The 24,144-nt window shown below is 35.7% G+C and overlaps 1 protein-coding gene across 1 annotated transcript in view; it reads left to right on the forward strand.

Moving 5' to 3' along the window:
- The window catches only part of Bmpr1a (bone morphogenetic protein receptor type 1A), a 131,849-nt gene that overhangs the window by 80,000 nt on the left and 27,705 nt on the right, over positions 1–24,144 (forward strand). The window contains 3 exon segments of the mRNA XM_047552912.1: positions 11,755–11,972; positions 20,365–20,527; positions 22,228–22,330. Coding sequence (XP_047408868.1) covers positions 11,906–11,972; positions 20,365–20,527; positions 22,228–22,330 — 333 coding nt within the window. The 5' untranslated portion in view covers positions 11,755–11,905.

Here is a 24,144-nt window from a genome sequence, read left to right on the forward strand (position 1 = left end):
ATTGGCTTAGCCTAGGACAGAGCCTTTATTCTTAGAGCTTAGGGGAAGGATGTACTCTGAATTTTTATAACGTTGTAGAAAAAAGTGGAAAGAAATGATTGATTTTTTAAAAAAAATCACATTTTCATTGTACAAGCAAGCACTGTTGAACACTAAAAGAATGATTCCTTTTTAAAGTGGTTAGGTGAGAACAAAAGAAAAGTAAAATTGTTTGTAGACATTAGTTTGATAAAAATAACTTTTCTTCTTAGTGGCTGAAACTCTTGCCACTTGAACAGTTGAAACTGCAAAAGAAACTTTAGGGAATAGTGAAATAATGATAGTCACTTCATACCAGTCAAGAATTATATCTCAACAAGGAGGGCACTTTTGATGTTAGGTTGAGGCAGTTGTTTCGAGTGGTTGTCCCTGCCCATTGCCTTGGTCAGTGTATGTCCTGTCATATCCTAGACATTATCCCAACAAGAACCGCTTGCATATTTCTAGATCCTCCTAGGGGGAGGTGGTACCAACTTGTTCCTTCAAGTTGAGGGCATAAATACCCAAATACTTTGATTTGGTTTCCTGAGTGAAATATGGGTTTGTTTTTTTGTTATTTTGAATGTTCTACGTTGATTTTTATTCCTACAGAAGTTAGATATATTCCCCTTAAAAATTGATTTAGCATTTAAGTTTTTTTTCTTTTTTTTACACTTCAGAGACATATTAAGCCTTTGATTAAATGTAGTGTTACTTAAGAGAAAGAGAAATCTGTTTTAATTGCCAAATTTTGGTATTCTTTCCACTTTGACTTGGTTCACATAGTTTAGACAGTCCAACCAATCTTGAACAAATTTCTTACATTTTAACTTGAATAGGTTAAACTTATTTGAGGTGAAAATAAGTGAAATGTACTGAATCTGGAGGAATTCCTAAAGTCAAAATACCTTTGATATACTTTGTGGATTAAAACTCACTTTGTAAGGATAGTAGACATACTTACTGGTTCCTCTTTGATGAAGCAAGTCTATATGAAAGTCTGTTCATGGTGTGTGTGTTCAGTCTTATTCTACCAGATCTATAAGGTCACCCCCCCCCCCTTAGGTGCCAACATGGCGCTAGCCCAGCTTCTCTTCCTGATTTTACTCCTCATAACTTCTTCCCGCCAGCATGAACCTGCACCCAATCGGTACTTGACACCCCGCCCAGTCCCCCAGCAACACGACTCACCCAATCAACCATTGCCCCGCCCCCCAGCAACAAGGCTCTCCCAATCAACTCCCCGCTTCATGCCCCAACCAATCAGCCTCTTCCCGGCCCTATATAAGTTGTGCATTTTAAAAATAAAACCGGACTTCTCCGGTGATTTGCTTTGGACTATGTCTCTGTGTACTTCTTTTAAGATCTATTATCTGAAACTATTTGTGCTTGTCAAGGTCCAGTCAGGAAAGCTGAAGCCACAGTGGTCAAACAAGAGAATTTGATACAGGGAGTTGATTACATGGGTGTTAGACAATTAGAAAAGCTAAGGGAACACTGGGATTAAACAGAAATAGTAATGGTAGGAAGTAACTACCACCTACCCCAAGAGGTTTAGGTTTCAGATCCCAGAAACTTGGAAAGAGTGTGTCCTCATTCACCTGGGACCCAATCCTCTATGGAGGGAGCTCTGGGTCCAGCTACTGCTGGCACTAAGACTCAGAGCAGGGTGTTGTGGAGCTGGAACTCAGACCCTGAGAAATAGGAATGACTGGGTGTGAAGGGCTGCTATGTGCCTGGATTTGGGAGTGTGGAAGGAAGCTGGGAACTCAGCTAACCACTGCTGTCAGTTGGGAAGGGTGTTGGTCCGGTGACTCTGATGGGAACAGCAGCCTAAATCAGAAGGAAAGAAGTCCTTCTCACCTCCTTCAGCTTTCTCTAGTTCTTCAGTTGGCATAACCTGTCAGGGAGCAGGTTACTGAGACACGTTTTTTAGCATTATCTCAGCTCCAACATCACAAAGCCAGGTATACAAATACAGAGGAGGTGAGTTTTGTTGTTGTTTTTAACTGAAAAGCAATAGTATATAATCACAGTCCTTTCTGTTTTTTATCTCACTACTTTCTTACCAATTTTTTAGTGTGCAGTAGTGAGTAAAATTTGGGCTTTGTCAACAACAGACCTGTCACTTACTGGTTGTGTGAACTTGGGCAGGTTTCTTAATTTTGCAGAGCTTCATTTTTTCCTTAGTAATAAAGATGAAATAAAAATTTGCATGACTCAATAAAAAGTAAGTGATTTTATTAGCTTATGTGAGGGTCATATAGATGGAATAATGCATGCAAAATTTGGTGTTGGTCATATAGATGGAATAATGCATGCAAAATTAATATGCACATTATAAGTGACAAAGATGATGATACCATTAAATATTCAACATGAGTTTCTCTCATTTAAGCCACACAAAGACCTAGGTTTGCCCTATACCAGACCCTGAACTCTTCACTGCCATGTTATACTGATTTTATTTCCATTCAGATTTTGTACAGAAACCATTACCCATAATACACCCAGAGAGGTGACCAAACGTTTCCATCCAGAACTTGGTGCAATTACTGATATACTTCACCTGTTTTTTTGGTTATTGGTCCTTACTCCAGAAGAGAGAGAATAACACCCAGACCTTTTACATTAACTGTTGGCATGCTTAAGAACTCCTGAGCACAGATGTGCCAGATTTGTATATAGCATAGTCTGGTTCTAATTATTTGTGAGGTTTGTTTGTTTGTTTGTTTTAATGTTTAATACAGTTAAACAAACAGGCTTTGAAGAAAATAGGAACTTTGCAATACAAAGTTGAATGGTGTTTTGGAAATACATTCTTTCCTATTTTTGAAAATATTTAATAATCAAGAATCATTCCTTATACATCTAATATTGAAGCCCCTGGTGAGGATTATAAGACATAAATGTGTCAGCTAATGTCCCACTAGTTTGTCTTGCCTCTCTGATCCTGAAAGGGTTTAATATTTGTATTAGGGAATAATGTCTTGACACAGAAAAGAAAAAAAAAAAAAGGATTTTGAGTGAGGAGGGGACAATTAAGCAGAAACACAGATGTTGTATGGGTTGTTCATTTTGCATGAGTAACAGCATCAGGAAAAGTGAAATCCAGTGAGAAGGTAATTTCAGGTGGTAATGAAATTAGCATCTTAAGGTAAGGGAGACATGGCAAGTAAAAGTGACTTTCTAAAGTAGACCTTTCCCATCTCTATTTTTGGTCAGAATTTAGTTATGTGGTTGATTCTCCTTGCTGTTATTGTCAGGCTTTCTGAAAGATCTGTTTATGAAAGCCTCACCCCCAGCCATAGGTCACATGGTGGTCGCTGCTGAGACAGGCTTGTTTGTAAGATTCCTGCAGTATTGCCACAGATACATTCCTACAACTCTTTGGGCAAGCAAGGTATTTTCTTTAGGGTATTTATGTTCAGAATTGGGTGAGATTGCTTTTTTCATTGATATAGAAATAACCAGAGTTGCTCAGGGTACATGTGTATACAAGGGTAAGGATTGATGGGAAGGAGGTTAGAAAGTGGAGAAGGAATGGCTGAGTTGTTTGTGAAGGGAAAAGAGATATTCTTATGCTAATCCAGGCTCTGGATAAGGAGCTGAGCAGCCATGCAAACAATGGCTGTGGAGCCAGAAAGTCTGCAGTGAGCCTATTCCTTCTCAGAAAGCTTGTCAGACCCGGCGCCTGGAGCTGCCTGGGGGAGGGACCCCTGGAAAGGGGAGTTTTCTCCTTGCTACTTTATGGAATTGGCAGCTGGCCAGCTTGTTGGAAATTCCCAAACCTTTCTACCAGAAAGTAAAAATTAAGGGTGGGGGGCTTAACGGGAAGAGGAAAGAATGATTTTAGTCTGTTTTTTCAGCTGACATCAGCCTTTTCCTGTTTTGTTTTGGGTTTTCTTTTCTCTCTCGTTCTGATCAAACTATTCAGTCTTCATTTTGTGTTTGTTAAGCTTTTAAAAAGAGCATCTTTTTCCTTTCTTTTTTATATTTTTTAGGGATTGATCCCAGGACCTAAACCACTCTAAGCAAGCACTGTACCACTGAGCTATATCCTCAGCCCTGACTTTTTATTTACAAAGAAATTATTTATATTTTATTGTAATTTTGTCTTCATGTTATTTTCCTAAAGGAGAAATTGCACCAGTCTCTGGTTACATCGAAGGAAATTTATGTAGATGCATATTTGGTTTAACCATTTAATAGCTTTTAAATGCTAACATCATTTTACAATTTTAATCATGCAGTGTTTTAAGCGTCTATGTCCTTGTTCTTGACATTTCAAGATTAGATATTTTAAATTTGGTATAAAATTCCGACGAATTATTCTAGGAATTTAAAAACATTGTCAAATGTTAGACTTACCAAATATTCGATGTAAAGAATGGTTGAAATATTAGGTTAATATTTTGCTGCCTTATGATAAAAATAATAAGATGGGACAAATAAAGGGGAAATCTTCAGTAATCACAATAATAACTGACATCTATTATTTATTGAATGCTTAGTACTGAGATATAATGCACTAACTCATCTAGGTTAGTAATATTATTTCCATTTTGTGGTTAAAGATACTCAAACCTACATAGTAGCTTAAGTAACTTCCCAAAGTCACACAGTAAGTATATACTAGAGCTGATATTTGACACCAAGCAGACTGACATCATATTTGATCTCTTTAAAATTATTCCCCAGGATATTGTATTAAAAAAGTACCTTTACCTAGATCATAAAACTGATGTCATTTTAATGGAATCCATACTTTAAAGGTACAAATATAGCACTGTATATATAGTATAGAACTAAGGGCAGAGTTTTTCTCCCCAAAATAGGTCTTGTTGAGATAATTTTAAAGATCATGCTTTCAAGCCAGGCACAGTGATGCGTGGCTGTAATCCCAACAACTCAGGAGGCTGAGGCAGGAGGAGCACTAAAGTTCAAAGCCACCTCAGCAATTTAGCAAGGCTATATAAGCAAGTTAGTGAGACAATAAAAACTAAAAAGGACTGGGGATGAGGCTCAGTGGTAAGCACCCCTGGTTCAAAACACACACACACACACAGCCCAGAAAAACAATAAAAAAAAACCCCACATGCTCTTAGCTATGTTCTTGAAAGAAATCAGTTGCCTTATCTAGTTAGTTCTCTGGATATTTTGACTTGCTTAATACTTGTATTATTATTCTCCTTTTCAGACTTCTGTCTTAGTTGACTCTGCAATAACATAGTGATTGGGCTTGTATTAATTTGGCAAATTTCTCATGAGCTTATATTATTTTTTGATGTCAAACAAATAACCCCTGAACAGCAGCTTAAAACAACTAACATATATTTTTGAGTATCCAGATGCACCTGGGGCTGGGCATGGTGGCAGATGCCAGTAATCCCAGAGACTCTGGAGGCTGAGGCAGGAGGATCTTGAGTTCAAAGTTAGCCTCAGCAATTTAATGAGACCCTAAGCAATTCGGCAAGACCCTGTCTCTAAATAAAATACAACGGACTGGGAATGTGGCTTAGTGGTTGTGTGCCCCTGGGTTCAATCTGTGGGACCAACAAAACAAAACAAAAAAAAGTACCAATTAAAAAAAAAAAGTGGGTGGCAAATAAAGAACCTACCATGGCAAGGGTAGTAACTTCGTGTCCTCATGAAATTGTGGGTTAGGTATCTCTAAAACTGCAGTCACCTATAAACTCCCCTGGTGCTGGAGGATCCAAGTCCCACATGGCTCACCCCAATGGCTGTTGATGGGAGACCTTGTTTGCCACATGGACTTACCTTGCCATTTGAATCTCCCTGTATGGCTTGCTTGAGTGCCCTTATGATGGCTGGCTTCCCTCAAGTGAATGAAGAGAGCAAGACAGAAGCTGAAGTGCCCTTTATGACTGAATCGCAGATATTATGCATTGTTGTTTGCATCTTATTTTATTAGAAGTGAGTTACTAAGTCTAACCTACATTCAAGGGAGAAAATTAGACTCTACCTTTTGAAGGGTGAGTCAAAGCTTTTATGGAAATCTTGTGGATCACCACCACAATTTCCTTTCTTCCTCCCTTCCTTCATTGCTTCCTTCCTTATTGAACCCAGGGGTGCTTTACCACTGAGCTACATCCCTTGTCCTTTTTATTTTTTATTTTGAGTTAGGGTCTTGCTAAATTGCTGAGGCTGGCCTCAAACTTGCAGTCCTCCTGCTTCAGCCTCCTGAGTGCTGGGATTGCGGGTATGTGCTAGCCACACCAGGCTCATACTATGCTTTTGATTCTTTTTTTAAAAGAATCATTCAAATGGTATTTTATATTGTAGCTGTCGTAGTATATACTACTACATTACTTTTGTACTCAGTGGTTCACGACCACAAACTTTAAATATCAGTGAATGTCGTCACATAAACCTGTCATGTTAAAGTTGTTTTTAATGGAATTTTAAAATGAATGATGTTCTGGGCCTTCTCTTAGAAAGCCATCTCATCCAGAGCCTTAAATTCGAATATCTATGTTATAAGATAATGGGTTCATATCTTCAACCTCAAGATGTTTCTTTTAAACTTCATAACTGAATGCCCATTAGACATTGCCTTTGGGTAATGGCCATGTCTACATCTGAGCTCTTGATTTCTTCGCTTCACTCCTTTCAGAATCCATTTATTTTTCATTTCACTAATTACTCGTGCTAAAAATGTGGGAATATTCTTTGACCCCCTTCCCTTTTCCTGACCCCAACATCTAATCCATTACCAAGCACTATCGAGTCTATTTTTGAAGTTTTTGTGAGCCCATCTACTATACTTCCACCACCATAATCCTAACCACTACTGTTACTGTCTTAAATTTTCTACAATATTCTTCTCACCCATCTTTTTGCTTTTACTCATGCCCTTTCTAGTTCATTACGTAGAAGTCAGATGATTGTCTTCTGTCCCACTTAAGTTCAAATCTCAAATCTTTCATAGGTTCTTGACCTGGTTCTTGTCTTTTCTGTTTCTTCTACTTCATCTCTTACCACACTATACCTTATTCTCAACCTTTTGGAAACTGTTTTCTCTTTGCTTTTCTCTTCCTCAAAATCTTTCCACAGGCTATTCTCTGTGCCTACAATTCTCTTACCGCCAATTCTTTACTTGGCTAAATAACTTCTTATTCTTCAGATTGTAACTTCAGTGTTATTTCTTAGCATTGGTCCCTCCATCAAGAGTAAATCAGGACCCTCTAGGACTTGGCACTTTAACTTTTTTGTACTTACCCCAAATTATGAGTATATTTCGTTTCTATTTTCTTGTTCTGCCAGAATGTCTTTATTAACTTGCTTAATGGCTATGAAATTTATGAAGCCTGCTCCATTTTGCTGTCATCACTGTATTCTTGCTATCTATAATATAGAATCATGCATAAAACAGGGACTTCATAAATAGAAAATAAATTAATATTCATTGGCAGTACGGAATGGAAGAAAATCTTTAATGACATGCATCTCAGATAGAGCATTAATCTCCAGGACATATACAGAACTCAAAAAACTTAAAGCCAAAAAAAAAGTGACCCAATCAATAAATGGGCTAAGGAACTGAGCAGACACTTCACAGAAGAAAAAATACAATTGATGAACAAATACATGGAAAAATGTTGAACACCTCCAGCAATTAGAGAAATGCAAATCAAAACTACACTGAGATTTCATCTCATTCCAGTCAAATGGCAATGATCAAGAATACAAGCAATAATAAACAATGTTGGAGAGGATGTGGGGAAAAAGGTACACTCATACATTGCTGGTGGTGTAACCACTACATAGGGAAAACAGTGTGGAGATTCCTCAGAGAACCTGGAATGGAACCACCATTTGACCCAGTCATCCCACTCTTTGGTTTATACCCCAAAGACTTAAAATCAGCATACACAGTGATTCAGTGACATCAGTGTTTATAGCAGCTCAGTTCACAATAGCTAATGGAATCAACCTAGTGCCCTTCAACAGATGAATGGATAAAGAAACCGTGATTGATTTTGTGTGTGTGTGTGTGTGTGTGTGTGTGTGTGTGTGTGTGTATGTATCTGTGTCTAGTTGAATATTACTCAGCCTGAAAAAAAAAATGAAATTTTTGCATTTGCCAGTAAATGGATGGAGCTGGAGAATAGCTTGCTAAGTGAAATGGACCAATACTAAAGAATCAAAGGTTGAATGTTTTCTCTTGACATACGGATGCTAATTCACAATAAGGGGGTGGTTAGGGAAGAATAGAGGTACATTGAATTAGAGGGGAGTGAAAATAGGGGAAGGGGGCATGGGGACAGGAATGATAATAGAATGAGTTGGACATTATTACCCTATGTGCATATATGATTACATGACCTGTGTAACTCTACATCAAGTTCAACTGGATGAGAAGTTATACTCCATTTATGTATGATGTATCAAAATGCATTCTACTGCCATGTATAACTGATTAAATAAAAAATATTCAGTGTAAGAACTCTATTTACAAAGGACATTAGCATTGGAAGGGATCTAATCAATGATTTAATTAGTGTCATTTTCTTTTCTGTTATGTCCCTTGTGGCTTTGACAATGGTGTGTGCAAACTTTTTTCCTTTTATACTCTAAGAATTCCTGATTCTTTCAGTTGTATCTCAAATGAGTAGTTTCTATGTCCTTTGTTCTTCTTTTCTGTAGAGACCTGATCAAATAGAATAAAATAAGGTGGTTACTCTCATGATTTTAACAGTATATTTCTACAGATGCTTGGTAGGATTGCATTCATATCTTAGCAATTGTTAAGTGCAGATGTGTGTTGAACTCGTAGTTATCTTAGATTTAGTGACTGTTCTCCATACAAGTTATCAGAGGTGTTTCAGTCTATTAAAATTTCTCAGAGATGGGATTGACATGGATAGCACAGGTGTGTCCTTATAGTGGATCGGGAAGTATGTCACTAACACATTTCAGAGTAGGGAACTTTTATTGAGTACCTGCTTTGTACCATGTAACCCTAAATAGTTTATATTATACATTTTATATTGTATACATTAAATATCCAGTAGAGAAGTGCCAATACAGGGTAGCATTTAATATGTAGAGTGTGTAATCAGATCTCTTTTGAATTTTAATCCTGTCTGTGTGATCTTTATAAATTTCTCAAAATCTACTTGCCTGTTTCCTTATCTGTAAAGTTAAAAAATAATTTTACCTTTCTTACAAGGTAGTTGTGATGATTCCATAAGTTAACATTAGCAAAACATTTATAATGGTGCTGACACATAGTGGTGAATACGTATAAGCTATTCTGTCCTTCATTTCTTAAAATAACTGTGTCCTAGTAAATATCATTTTGGTTATAAAGATGAAGAAACCCATCAGAGAGGTTAGGTTAGTTATTTAAGGCATATCCAAGATTTGAACTAGTGTCAGGGCAACAGGTTCAGAGACATTTATGTGGAATGAATTGCACACAGACCCTTTTATCTGAAAGGGACTGTGTGGCAAGTACTTAAGAGTCTCAGAGACAGCTCTGTAGGAGCTAGCTCTAGTGAACCAAGCCACATATTGACTTTAAATAAACTGGTGAAGACACAGTGACACTTAAAGATGTAACAAGTCATAGCAGTCACTGTCCTGCCCATGACTAGGATCTCCTTGAAGCAGACACTGACATGCTAATATTTGTATTCCTAGTACTTTACATTGATTGGTCTGTACTATGTATGTAGCAGATGTTAGTGAATAAGTGAATGGATGAATAAGTAAGTAAAAGTACAGGATTTTTCTCATGGTGACAGAAGAGAAGGAGGGAAGGTGCCTCTTTTAACTATGATACCAAATAGAGCTGGAGGAACAAGAAGGAAAGATAATGAGTTTGATTTAGATAGGTGGAGTGCTCTTGGTGGAAGTATGTAGGAGAAAGATTAGGGTTGGAAACATACTGGAAACTTTTTTGAAACCTGGAACAAACATCACATTTGAAATATCAAGAGGTAAGTTTTCCATAAACATGCTGTTAGTCACATTACAAACATTATTCTGTAGTTATTTTAGACTTTACATCTTAATCTCTCAGCATTATGTGATGGGAAACAATTTACTTTTATAGTAGAGAAGTAAGAAATTACTAAGATTTTAGAACTAAGCCACATATAAATTTCACTTGTAAATGATACCTCTCTGTGAACCTTATTTGCCTCAATACTGTAAATACCCCCCCCCCCCCCCCCCCCGCTGGGGATTGAACCCAGGGCCTTATGCATGCGAGGCAAGCACTCTACCAACTGAGCTATCTCCCCAGCCCTGTAAATACCTTTGGAGAACTAATTACAGTGATAAATTTTTAAGTAGATAACAGCATGCTCAAGTTGTTTTGGTAGAAATCACACCTGGACTAATTGTGTCATACATCAGCAAAACTTTTTCACTAAGAAATAGTTCGGGCTCAGGTCATAAAGCCAAACTGCCTGAACCAATAGAATGGGCAAAAAATAGAATTATATTTATCATTATCATGGTGCAGACAAGCCATTTTTCCTTTTACCTACTTTTTCATAAGAATTTTTAACAATATCTTTGTTTATTTTTATGTGGTAAAGATCGAACCCAGTGCCTCACACATACAAGGCAAGTGCTCTACCACTGAGCTACAGCCCCAGCCCCCTGTTACTTATTTAAATATTTTATTTTAAGGTCTTTAAGAGTTCACTGTGTATATTAATAATAACCAGACCTTAACCGGAAAGGTTCTGTCTCATATTTTCCCTATTAAAAGCTTTAGTTTATCCTAATCAAGTCAGATTTGCAGTGTTTTAGAAAAATGATTTTATTTTAGATACATTTGATAATGAAGCATGTTGCTTATTTAAATGTGTAATTTTCTAGGCAGGCTTTATTTTTTTTTATTATTATTATTTTGATTCATTGTACACAAATGGGGTACAACTTTCATTTCTCTGGCTGTATGCAAAGTAGAGTCACACCTTTGTGTAATCATGCGTGTACATAGGGTAATGATATTTGTCTCATTCTACTATCTTTCCTTACCCCCTGCCCCTCCCCACTCCTCATTTTCCTCTACATAATCTATCCGCCCTCCCTTCTTGCCTTATCACCCCCTTCCCCCATCCCATATGTATCATCATCCACTTATCAGAGAAATGCTTTCTTTTCTATCTATGGAATAAATTACTAAAAAGATTCAAAGTGGTTTTATTCTGTCCACAGGATTTGAATGAATATTAATGAATATCTTATACTTTTAATTTGATGTTTTCTAGTTTATTCTTAATATGTTTAGAAATTTTCTTGGTAGTAATAAAATAACTTAATTACTTTGGAGTTACCAGAATAGACTATTGAGAGTTTTTTCTTTCTCTTTAGAACTGGAGTCTTGCTATATTTTCCAGGTACACCTCAAATTCCTGAACTCAAGCAGTTCTCCTGCTTCAGCATCCCAAATGGCTGGGACTACAGGTGCATGACACTGCCACAGTTTGTTGAAATCATTTCTCTCGTTTTACATATGGCTGATCTGTGGCCAGGAGAAATTGTAAACTGTTGCTAAATTATTTAAGCTTAGAATTATAGTGTTTGTTTTTTATGTGTGCCTGTATTTTTTTAAACAAGGATAACTTTAATCTTTTAAAATGTATTTTACCATTTAAAGGTATGGTTTGGATATTTGTTTTCCTCTCTTAGTTTGGAAAACTTTTCAAATTCAATTATATTAATTGCCTTGTTAATATTTTTGTTTTTCAGGAGTCAGGAAAAAGCAGTAGGAGGTGGAGTCATTGTCAAGTGGTTGTGGCATTCTACAAGAAATCTCATTGAGTAAAGGCATTTGCATTAGCGAAATAACAGGATCAATTATTCAAGGTGACAGTGTAACAGAAAGCATTAAAACTGAACAATGACTCGGCTATATATTTACATCAGATTATTAGGAACCTATCTGTTCATCATTTCTCATGTTCAAGGTAAATTGATCTTTATTTCCCATTTAAAAAGTAAATCATTTCTGACTTAAAAAGCACTTAATTCTTTCATCTGTTCTTTTAGTTCATGTCCCTTTCTGATTAGCTAAGCCCATCATGCCAGCATAGCTTTTAAGAGGCAAAGAACAAATCCATCCAAATGATTTTTTTGAACTTGATTATGATAGAAGGCTTTCCAAATATTTTAAAAATCTCAACCTATTTTCTTATCCATAACTTAGGCGTTATGACATACATCAAGTCTTATGAGTTTCAAATGAGATAAAGTATATGAAGCATATAACTTAGAATCTAAAACACAGGGTGATAGATAATCAAGACTGTTAAAAATCCCATCTTCCTTAAAATGCAATAAGGTATAAACGTAAATAATTTTAAAAATCATTTTCACTAAAAACCTTCAGAAATAAAAATGGCATTTGCCTATGCTAAATACTAAAATTTCTTCATAGAGTCCTGAAAGTTTATTTATGAGCAGTGTTGTGATTTTACTACTATGTGTTCGCAGCTTAGAACTCCCAAACAGGAAGTTATTATAATGACTTAGGATTAAATGGACTGTATTTGCACAAAAGCTTTTTCCTGAATGCTTTAATTAGGGTTATATTTTAAACTGTAGAGATGGTAATGCTTTACAAAAGGATTTTAGATAAAACCTACTGACATCTTCATTTTCTTAAGGTTTTGACTTCACAGATTGCGCTTTCATAATGTTTTGTTCATGAGGACATGGGTCCTCATCTGCCCGCAAGAACATTGTTAACAAGATACAGTTTTTTCTACTTTTGTTTTAAAGCACAGAATGAAACCTGTAACTTCTTTGTATTTTGCCTTAGGTATAACAATAGCCTCATTATTTCCATGCTCAGAATACAGAGCCCTCTTACAAAAGCCACTTTGATACACCACCTTTATTTTAACATCTATTATATATGCCTTGTTGATTGGTATCAACCAAAGCTATCATAGTTTAAAGATGAGGAGTTAATAGTATCATTAATGTTTACTGCCTCATTTCTAAGGTAAATTCCATTTTGATACAAAGAGTTTTAAATCTGCTTAGCTCATGTATGTACAAAAAGGTATAAAATTCTTATTCCTCATCCCAGTTCAAGTTATTCTGTAGTAAACTTTTATTGGATGGAATAACTTGGTAATTAGTTATCAGGTATAAGCAAGAATCATGTTTCTAAATGGACACCATGGTACATACCTGTAATCCCAGCTACTTGTGAAGCTAGCCAGGGCAACTTAGCAAGACCCTGTCTCAAAATAAAAAATGAGGGCTAGGAGTGTAGCTCAGTTTTAGAACACTCCTGGGTTCAATCCTTACAACCAAGAGAAAGAGGTTAGGATGGGCGGTGTAGGGGGGTAAGATTTCTCTGATAAAGAACAACATTTTTAACCATTTTCTTTCTGAATTACCTTGATAGTTGCTTCACATGATAACACACAAAAAATTTTTGCTCGATTAGAGAATACTAAGAAGAATTACAGGATTCATTGAAGAACTTTTTACTTTAACTCTGGCTTTATCTTTAAGTTGTGTCTCAGAAAAATAAATTTCTCTCGACCTTCATTTCCGTGTGATAAAATAAAAAATAATAACACTTATCCTAGATAGAAACAGGATGTTTTGAGTATCAAATGATATGATATATATATTTAAGTGTTTTACATTCATAGTTATTTGTGTTTGAATAGAAAAATGAATCAGCTGATAAATACTTGAGTCTTTTTGGTGGGGGCAGAGAACTTGGTCAGAAATTTTAGAAATGAATTTTAGTGTTCAGTAACTGATTACCCAACTAACAATAATGTTAACAAGTAGGATTTATATTTAAAATAAGTGATAAGTATTTGCTGGTATTTGGTCAGTAACTGAGTAGTGTTGAGGTTGACATCTCTAATTTTCTTGGCATTTCCCTCATGACTAAGAAATGGCTGCTCTTATCTACATTTGAGGCAAAAAACTGGGGAAAGGGTCAGCTCCTACCTTAGATTGGGACCTTATAATATCAGGAAAGTTAAAATACCCCTTGCCAGTAGATTTTATCTCAAACTAAGATGGTTGATCTTTCCTAGTTCCAAGAAATACTGGAAAACAAGGTTAACAGGATTGTCATAGTTAGCTTAGATTAATCTATATTCATTGCCTTAGGCTGGACATATTGTCCCCTGTCCCCTACTGAGCAAAATCAGTTTGGTTAATTAGGAAAAAGGGAGAAGGGGAAAATAGATGTAGTTTGGACAACTAAAAGGGTCTGGGACAGATTTAATCCCATCTGTCAGGTTGTTTTTAGCTATGAATAATAAGTAAGTAAATAAATAAATGTGCTTAAACAATAAAGAAAATGTATCTGCATGTATCAAAAAGTCTGAAGATAGGTAAATTGTAGTTAGCTAATTCTGTGGCTCATCAAGACCCATGTTTAATCTCCATTTCACTTGTGCTGTCCACCACATCTCAGTTTAGCCACAGGTTAACTCTTTTGACAGCCTCAGTGTGGCTTCTGAGGAACAGGTATCACATGCAGATGTGGCAAGGAAGAGTTCACTGGTGTTCAGTAAAGAAGAGGGATGGGTATTCCTTCCTGTTTCTTAAAGTGGTAAAGCAATCTTTTCCCAGGAACTTTTCTCCTTTCCCTCAATAGACATTTTTCTAATCTAAGTGACCAGAATTAATTATATGCTGTGGTATAAACAAGACTGGCAAGGGGAATAGAACTGAAATTGTTAGATTAAAGCAACAGTTAGATTCATGCTGAGAGTAGAGCTATGATTCCTTGAATCACATGGAGGGAGGAGCAGACATTTCAACCAAAAAATGGATGTGTGAACGTACACATCTTGCCAACAAGATAAAAAGGAGAATAACTGTATATGCTAAACTTGAGGCCAACATCATTCTAAGTGGAGAAAAATTGAAAGCATTACCTCTAAGAAACTGGAACAAGGATGCCCTCTTTTACCACATTTATTCAGCATTGTCCTTGAAAACTCCAGCCAGAAGAAAGAAATTAAAGGGATACAAATAGGAAAAGAACTCAAACTATCACTGTTCACAAATGACATGATTCTGTATTTAGAAGATCCAAAAAATTCCACCAGAAAACTAATAAATGAATTCGGCTAAGTAACAGGATATAAAACTAACACCCATAAATCAAATGCCTTCCTATACATCAGTGGTGAATCCACTGAAAGAGAAATTAGGAAAACTACCCATTCACAATTTTCTCAAAAAATAAAATATTTGGGAATCAATCTAACAAGAGGTGAAAGACCTCTACAATGAAAACTACAGAACACTAAAGAAAGAAATGGAAGAAGACTGAAAGATCTCCCATGCTTTTGGATTCCAGGCAGAATTAACATTATCAAAATGGCCATACTACTAAAAGCGTTATACGAATTTAATGCAAATTTAATCCCAGTGACATTCTTCATAGAAATAGAAAAAGTAATCATGAAATTCATTTGGAAAAATAAGAGACCCAGGATAACCAAAGCAATCCTTAGCAAGAAAACTGAAGGAGGCCTCACAATATCAGACCTTAACTTATACAGAACCATAGTAACAAAAATGGCATGGTATTGGCATCAAAACAGATATGTAAACCAGTGGCGCAGAATAGAAGACATGGAGACAAACCCACATAAATACAGTTATCCGACACCAGACAAGGTGCCAAAAATATACATTGGAGAAAAGATAGCCTCTTCAACAAATGGTGCTAGGAAAACTGAAAATCCATATGTAGCAAAATGAAATTAAACCCCTGTCTCTCACCCTATGCAAAACTTAACTCAAAGTTGATCAAGAACTTAGGCACTAGAACAGAACCCCTGTGCCTGATAGAAGAGGCCCAGATTTTCAGCATGTCAGCTTAGGAACTGATTTCCTTAAGACTCCTAAAGTACAAAAAGTAAAATAAAGAATCAATAAATGGATGGATTCAAACTAAAATACTTTCTTCACAGCAGAGGAAATAACATTATGAAGAGAGAGTCTACAAAATGGGAGAAATCTCTACCACACGCACCTCAGATAGAGCATTAATCTCCAGGATATATAAACTCAAAAAACTCAATGCCAAAAAAAATAAGTGACCCAATCAATAAATGGGCTAAGGAACTGAGCAGACACTTCACAGAAGAAAAAATACAATTGATGAACAAATACATGGAAAAATGTTGAACACCTCCAGCAATTAGAGAAATGCAAATCAAAACTACACTGAGATTTCATCTCATTCCAGTCAAATGGCAGTGATCAAGAATACAAGCAATAATAAATGTTGGAGAGGATGTGGGGAAAAAGGTACACTCATACATTGCTGGTGGTGCAACCACTACATAGGGAAAGCAGTATGGAGATTCCTCAGTGAACCTGGAATGGAACCACCATTTGACCCAGTCATCCCACTCTTTGGTTTATACCCCAAAGACTTAAAATCAGCATACACAGTGATTCAGTGACATCAGTGTTTATAGCAGCTCAGTTCACAATAGCTAAGCTATGGAATCAACCTAGTGCCCTTCAACAGATGAATGGATAAAGAAATTTCGAGGGCTGGGGAGATAGCTCAGGTGGTAGAGTGCTTGCCTTGCAAGCACAAGGCCCTGGGTTCAATCCCCAACACCGCAAAAAAAAAAGAAATTTCAATATGTGTGTGTATAATATATAATATGAATATTATTCAGCCTTAAAGAATGAAATTATGGCATTTGTCAGTAAACAGATGGAGCTGGGGAATGTCATGCTAAGTGAAATAGACTAATCCCACAGAACCAAAGGTAGAATGTTTTCTCTGATATGCAGATACAAATTCACAATAAGGGGGTGATTAGGGAAGAATTGAGGTACTTTGGATTAGACAGAGGAGGTTGAAAATAGGGGAGGGGATATGGGGGTAGGAATGATAGTGGAATGAATTGGACATTATTACCCTATGTGCATATATAATTATATGACCTATATAACTCTACATCATGTACAACCAGAAGAATGAGTTTTACTCCATTTATGTATGATGTATCAAAATGTGTTCTGTCATGTATAACTAATTAGAACAACTTTTTTTAAAAGGGAGAAGAATAACTGATAGTTCTGTTTCAGGACACCAGATTTGTGTATCTATCAGCATATAGCTAACTTAGACTGGAAGTTTTCAATCTATCATACATAGCTTTATAGCATATACTAAAAAATACTTATGTTGGTATGAAATATTCAGTTCCTCCTCAACAGGATATATGCTAGAGTATTACCCACTTAGTGCACTCAGCCATTAACACAGGACTTCTGGGCCATGGTTCTTCAGATCCAGATGTGCTCTTCATGGTCCAGCAATGTGAGACTGAAAGAAAAATTATTGATGCCCAGTGTACCTAGTATGCAGTGATGAAGATAAAATAGGTCTAAATACTAGATGAACTTCCAGAGGAAGGAAAATTTGGACACAACTTCAATAATCATTGCTCCGTAGCACATAGATTAAGGATTGTTAGGCCATCTGAAAACCTCTAGTTTAGTTTTCTGGGAAAATTCCTCTTGTCTCTGGTCTTCACTAGTATTCCTGGTTTCATGGCCATATCTAAGATGTACTTAGTGGAGGATGGTTTTCATGAAGACTGAATAGCTTTGGCAACCCGTTTCTTGTTAGTGTGGAGATCTGGTTGCTAGAAAATGCCTTTCCGATTGAAAACTCCCAGTCTAAGTTAGCTGACCATTGTGATATCTTGACAGTGTACCTCCACCATTTGTATCTGGTGTCTTTGCATTAAACACAGTTAAATATCTTGCCTAGATGTGGTATTCCGAGACTTCCTGACTTCTTACCACTGAACTTTGCCTTGCTTCTTCCTCTGGTCCTTGATTTAATGACCTTATTCTGAATCACTCTTATTTCTTTTCTCGTGCTATAAAATGACTCTTTATTTGATATCATAGCACTTTCTATGAATAAATATTAAAATAGTACCAAATATTATCTTGTGTTTTTTTAATTGAATCCTCAATGTGTCTTTTTAAAAATTTTTTAGATGTTGATGGACCTTTATTTTATTCATCTATTTATATGTGGTGCTGAGAATTGAACCCAGTGCCTCACACATGCTAGTCAAGCGCTCTACCACTGAGCCACAACCCCAGCCCATCCTTGTAAGACTATAAGCTCTAACAGAAAAGGGACTTTGGTTTGTTTACCATTGTAATCACCAGGGCTTAAAACTGTAGTTACTTCATTTTTCACCTAACGAATGAATGCAGTTAGTGGCCAGTGGCAAGGGGGTGTAGAATTCCTTTTTAGCCATATATTTTTAGAGCAATTGACAACCTAGTAGAAACAAGCACCTGTAACAAGATTATGGCCTCTGATTATCTTTTTCCAGTGGAAGAATCTAGGGTTCCTTAGAGAAATTGTTGATATTAAGTCTGTCAGGAAAATGTGAGATGATTTTAGAGGATCTTGGCCAACAGAAACCCCAAAGGATATGGGGACCAGTTGGAATTGGCTAGAGATGGAACAATGAGCATTAGTAAGGATAGTCATTGCGGTGGTTTAAATCCATGGGTTTATAATGACACTTTAAAAAAAAAAAAAAAAGAACTGTTTACTGTTGAAGGATACTAATGAACTCATTAACTTTGAAAACTGGTAGAGGGGAAAATTAAGCACTTATCATGCCTTTCTTACAGGAACCGTATCACTAGTACCCTAATTAGTAAATGAGGGAAAGCTTCTCATTATATAGGTATTATAGGTCATAAATAAGAAGAAATGATAGAATACTCCTTTTTTTTTTTTTAACTACCCCCATTGAATTAATCAATCTAGATCTCGAAAATAGAGATAAGCATCCATTTGTGTCCCTCCTTTCCACAGCTTACAAAGTAGCCACATTTCAGGTGCTCAGAAGCATGTGTGGCTAGTGGCTATCATACTGGATAGCACAACTTTTGATCTAATTACCACTTACAGAAACCTATTTTGTGGGCAAGAAGGATACAGGTAGAAAATCTAGACTCTGGTATATACTATAGGATAAACGATCCAGTTTCTTCAAGGAAAGAAAAAGGGAATTTGAAGATTAAAAGAGACATGGAGCTGGGGGATAGGGGTGTAACTTAGTGGTGGATAATCTGCTTTGCATGCAAAAGGTCAAGGGCTTCATCCAAGGCACAGAGAGAGAGACACAAACACACAGACACAGACAGACTTGGAGACAATCTCTTATGATGTGTGAACTGTGAACCTTATTTGGATCCTGATTTAAGGAAACTTTAAGCAGTTTATAACATTCAATACAATTGAAAACTTGAACACTGCCTGGTTGTTTGGGGACTGAACAAGAATCAAATTACTGTCAATTTTTTTTAGATGTGATAATGGCATCATGATTGGTTGGGTTTGTTTTGTTTTGTACTGGGGATTGAACCCAGGGATGCTTAGCCACAGAGCCACATCCCCAGCCCTTTCTGTATTTTTTAAAAGACAGGATCTCACTGAGTTGCTTAGGACTTCGATAAGTTGCTGAGGCTGACTGAATTCAAAATCCTCCTGTCTCAGCTTCCTGAGCTGCTGGGATTATAGGCACCACCATGCCTGATTTCGTGATTGTTTTTTAAAAAGTCTTCATCTTCCAGAGATAAATGTTGAAATATAAACAAAATTACATATCTGGCATTAGCTTCATAATTTATATGAAAGTGAAATAGGATTAACAGAAACATTGCCATTATATTATAGTGTTTCTGAAAGGAAATTGGTGGTGTGTATGCATGCAGACCTCTACCTCCTTTTTTGTTTAAGTATTTTCTCTCTGGATATTTGTTTCTATTAATACTCATTCAGTAATGCATTCTCACTTAAGCAAATAGAGTCCTCAGCAAGATGCTTAGTAACTCTTTTTTCACAAAGAGGCACAAATAACAGACCATTTTTTTTTTAAGTTAATCACAAGTTGGGGGAAGGGGCAGAACCATACTTTGTCTATTTTTTAGTGATTGAAAATGACCTTAGCCTTCCCTGAATTTCTCCCCATTTTGTACCTTTTTTTTAACAAGTTTAAACTAAATTCTGTTGTGTCATTCAATTCATGTTGAATATGTACTGTGTTGTTCTTGTTTGTCTTTGATTAGTGCAAAACTTGTAACATAGTCATCTCCATACAGTCCACAGGACACGGAACATTCTGTACATAAGTTTATTAACAAATGTCTGTTAATTGTATGAGTGAAATTTATTTTTTAATCAAAAAAGTATATTTGTTCCAGTTGTTGTCATAGAAAAGCTTAGAAACTTTCCTTATTGAAAACTAATAAAACAGCTTTCCAGAAATGACTTAAGAAGTGCATATTTGAATGCAGGGCAGAATCTAGACAGTATGCTCCATGGCACTGGGATGAAATCAGACTCTGACCAGAAGAAGTCAGAAAATGGAGTGACCTTAGCACCAGAGGATACCTTGCCTTTTTTAAAGTGCTATTGCTCAGGACACTGCCCAGATGACGCCATTAATAACACATGCATGTAAGTATTTGGTGCTGTCCTTAAGAGTTTGGAGAAGTGCAACTAGTGCTATTTTAAGAATAGTTAAAATTGAGTTTTTTCCTTTCTATATGATACCTTTCCAAAGAGCCAAAAGTCTTATTATTATGAATATAGGAACATTGTTCCTATTAAGTGATTAATAATTATTTTATTAGAAAGTTAATGATACTCATTGTAGAAAGCTGTTTTGTTTTTAATAGATTACCAAAAAGAAACCAAATAATTTCACCCACAACCTCCTGCTTCTTAATTGGTTGAAATATTTTACAGATATATAAGAATGATATTGAACTAATTAACTATTTTCTTACTGTGAACTTCCAATCCATATCATTTTCTTACTTAATTTTATGTTAATTATTCAACATGTTTATATATAATCATATAATTCTGTTTCATATTTTTGGGGGGACTTTGAAGAATTGACCTATTAGACAAAAAAAAATTTTCCTGAACAAATCTATCTCATTAGTCTATTAATGATCTCCCTATTCCATAGTAATAAGGTATATTAAGGTCATATTTTGTACTTCCCTAATAATTATATGCTCTTTAAATGGACTAGATATAATACACAAAACTTAACTCATGACATCCTGAAATGATATGATAGTTCATTTTAGATTTGCTGTCGCTTCTATAGTGGTAGTTGACTTAATCACCATAATCCACATGTAGACCACTTCTTCTTCGGAATTTTGTTTGTAAGGGAATGCTCTATTCTATGTTCACAAATAGATTTTTGCTGAACTTTATGTCCATAGTACGTCCCTGATAGAATGGGCAATAATTTGTTAGTGGCTTAGTAACCCAGAATAAAACTGGATCATCTATTTTAGCAGAATTTTACACCACACATAACATTTTCTCCTAATAGAAAATGAAGAATTCTGCAAAGTTCTTTTACATAGAAGCAATACCTTTGGATTTTGAGCAATAAATAGGAACATATTAAAAAAAAACTTCTAGAAGTTTCTTCTATAGCCATTAGAATCTAATTGACTGTATTAGAAGAAAACCCAAGGAATACTAATACTAAAATGAAAACATTTCATTAAATAGAAATACATTTCTGAATATTTCTTCAAAATTTATTCAAACATTCTTGGGACTGGGGATTTAGCTCAGTTGGTAGAGTGCTTGCCTTGCAAACACAAGGCCCTGGGTTCAATCCCCAGCACCGCAAAAAAATAAAATAAAAAATTATTCTTGTTTTCCTATCACATTTAGTTAAAAAAAAAAAGCCTTTCAGAATCTTTATCCATCTGTTCTTCCTAAATACACTTTTCTTTGTTATTGAGAAGAGATGTTTTCAGTATATATTTGAAAGATTAAGACTTGTATAGAATTTTATTAATCAGGTTTCTGTGATCACTTGTCTAATGAGCAAAAAGAAGTTACGTAACGGTGCACATTTGGAGTACTTGTTTAATAGAAATCCTTTTCTGCTTGACAAGGGTTCTCATTTACCCTTTAAATTATAGTTCAGACATAACTTTCTTTTGTCTTAAAATCTATTTAGTTTTGCTAATAAATCACATGTGAATATAATCCCAATTCAGATACAGAATACTGAAGGCTATGAGTACCTCTTCACATTCAAACTCAGATTTCATTAGGATTTTCTGATGTGGAGTTCAATCTTTTTTTTTTGTTTTGTTTTTTGTTTTCTCTTTTAGAACTAATGGTCATTGCTTTGCCATCATAGAAGAAGATGATCAGGGGGAAACCACATTAGCTTCAGGATGTATGAAATATGAAGGATCTGATTTTCAATGCAAGGTAAGATCTAATTTGAGACCCAGGAAATAAAGGACAGGGCTGTGTGAACAGCATTAGATTCCTTAGATATACCTGTGCTACACATTGCTGTGTGTTCACATTATCAAATATATTGGAGGAAACTTACCTCTTACTTTAACATAATTGTGCCAATAGAAGTTCCAGATTATTTTAATTTTAAAAGGTTTAAATAATCTTAGTTTGTCATGACTGCAAAATATTATATCATCATGCTTATTTGTATATTCTAAAGTTTATTGAAAAGACCTTACAATGTTGGGCACGATGGCATACACCTATAATCCCAGCTACTCAGGAAGCTGAGGCAGGAAGAGTGTAAATTCAAGGCCAGACTTGGCAACTTAGCGAGACCCTGTCTCAAAATTAAAAATAAGAAGGATTGGGAATATAACTGAGTCGTCGAGTGCCTCTGCATTCAATTTGCACTACCTCAAAAGAAAACAAAGCAAAAACAAAATCTTAGAAAGATGGGCAATAACCTTTGTTATTTATTTTGTTATTATTTAGAAATGTTAAATCCTTGGAGTTGGGTATGTAGCTTGGTGGTAGAGCCCTTGACTCACATTTGTGAGGCAGGGTTTGATCCTCAGCACCACATAAAAAGATAAATACAGATATTTTGTCCATCTACAACCAAAAAAATATTAAAAAAAAAAAATGTTAAATCTTTGTGAGGAGGTGTCAGGATACTTTTTAAAAGCAGTGGCCACGGAATCAGAGGATCAATAATCAAGTTATAAACATCCTGACAGCTCTGGATATGAACCTAATCTCTTCAAAATTTTGTATGGTAATTTCCCAAGAGATCCTGCCAGTGTTGTTGAAAAACAGCTCCATAATGAACTTTTAGTACACAATTTTAAGTCTCAGCTATGCCAGAAAATTATTTCTGTTATATAGAAATTTGCAGAATTGATAGAAACATCAATGTTACATATTTCTACCTGTTATTTAATGCTTAGAATTACCTACTTGGTAAATGACTGCAAATCTGTCATCTTTTGATTCTTTGGATCACAGAGAATAGCTCTAATCCGTCCTTAAGATCTCAGCCCTTAACCATGTAAAGAAAGTTTCTTCATACTACTTTCCTCCCTGTGTCTTTGCCCAGTGAAAATAATAGTTCACTATGACTTCAACTGCTCATATGATTAGCTTTAGAGGGTTCACTAGTTTCTGAGTGTCATATGCAGAATTGTAGTCTGATCAGGAAAAAAGAAAAGCAGATAATAAATAATCTCATTCCCTTTTTCTAAATACAGTCAGATCTCATGCTAGATGTTTGGCCATTATACCATATTCTTGAGACATTAACCTTCTGTCAGCTAAAATCACCGTGTAGTGCTGCTAAGCCATACCTCTTCCACTCTTTACTGTCGGTATTGGTTTCTTGAACACAGATAAATAGATGGGAATAGGATGGGTTTTGCCATATATTTGTTACATACTTCCTATGTTAAATATCACCATATAGGGATTAATCCTATTCTCTGATTTGTCAGGATTTGAGACATGCTAATTTAGTTATTATAGTTTTATGATATTAGCATATTACCAACCATTCATACTACATATTTTTAATTGCTTAAAAGATTAATGGAGGAGCTATAGTTAAAGCACCAAGTCCAATGGTAGTATTAAGTGTCCTGCTGTCTCCTAAATTAGATTTCTTCCAAACTGAATTCACCAATAGAAATTAGTTATTAAACTTGATGGTATGCATCCAAACTCATGATAGTTCTAGTAGCTGTGACAGTTTTGTCAAGGAGCTTATTTTCTCATCCACAGAAGAA

This window comes from Sciurus carolinensis, chromosome 5 (genome assembly GCF_902686445.1).
Source record: "Sciurus carolinensis chromosome 5, mSciCar1.2, whole genome shotgun sequence".
NCBI classification, from domain to species: Eukaryota; Metazoa; Chordata; class Mammalia; order Rodentia; family Sciuridae; genus Sciurus; species Sciurus carolinensis.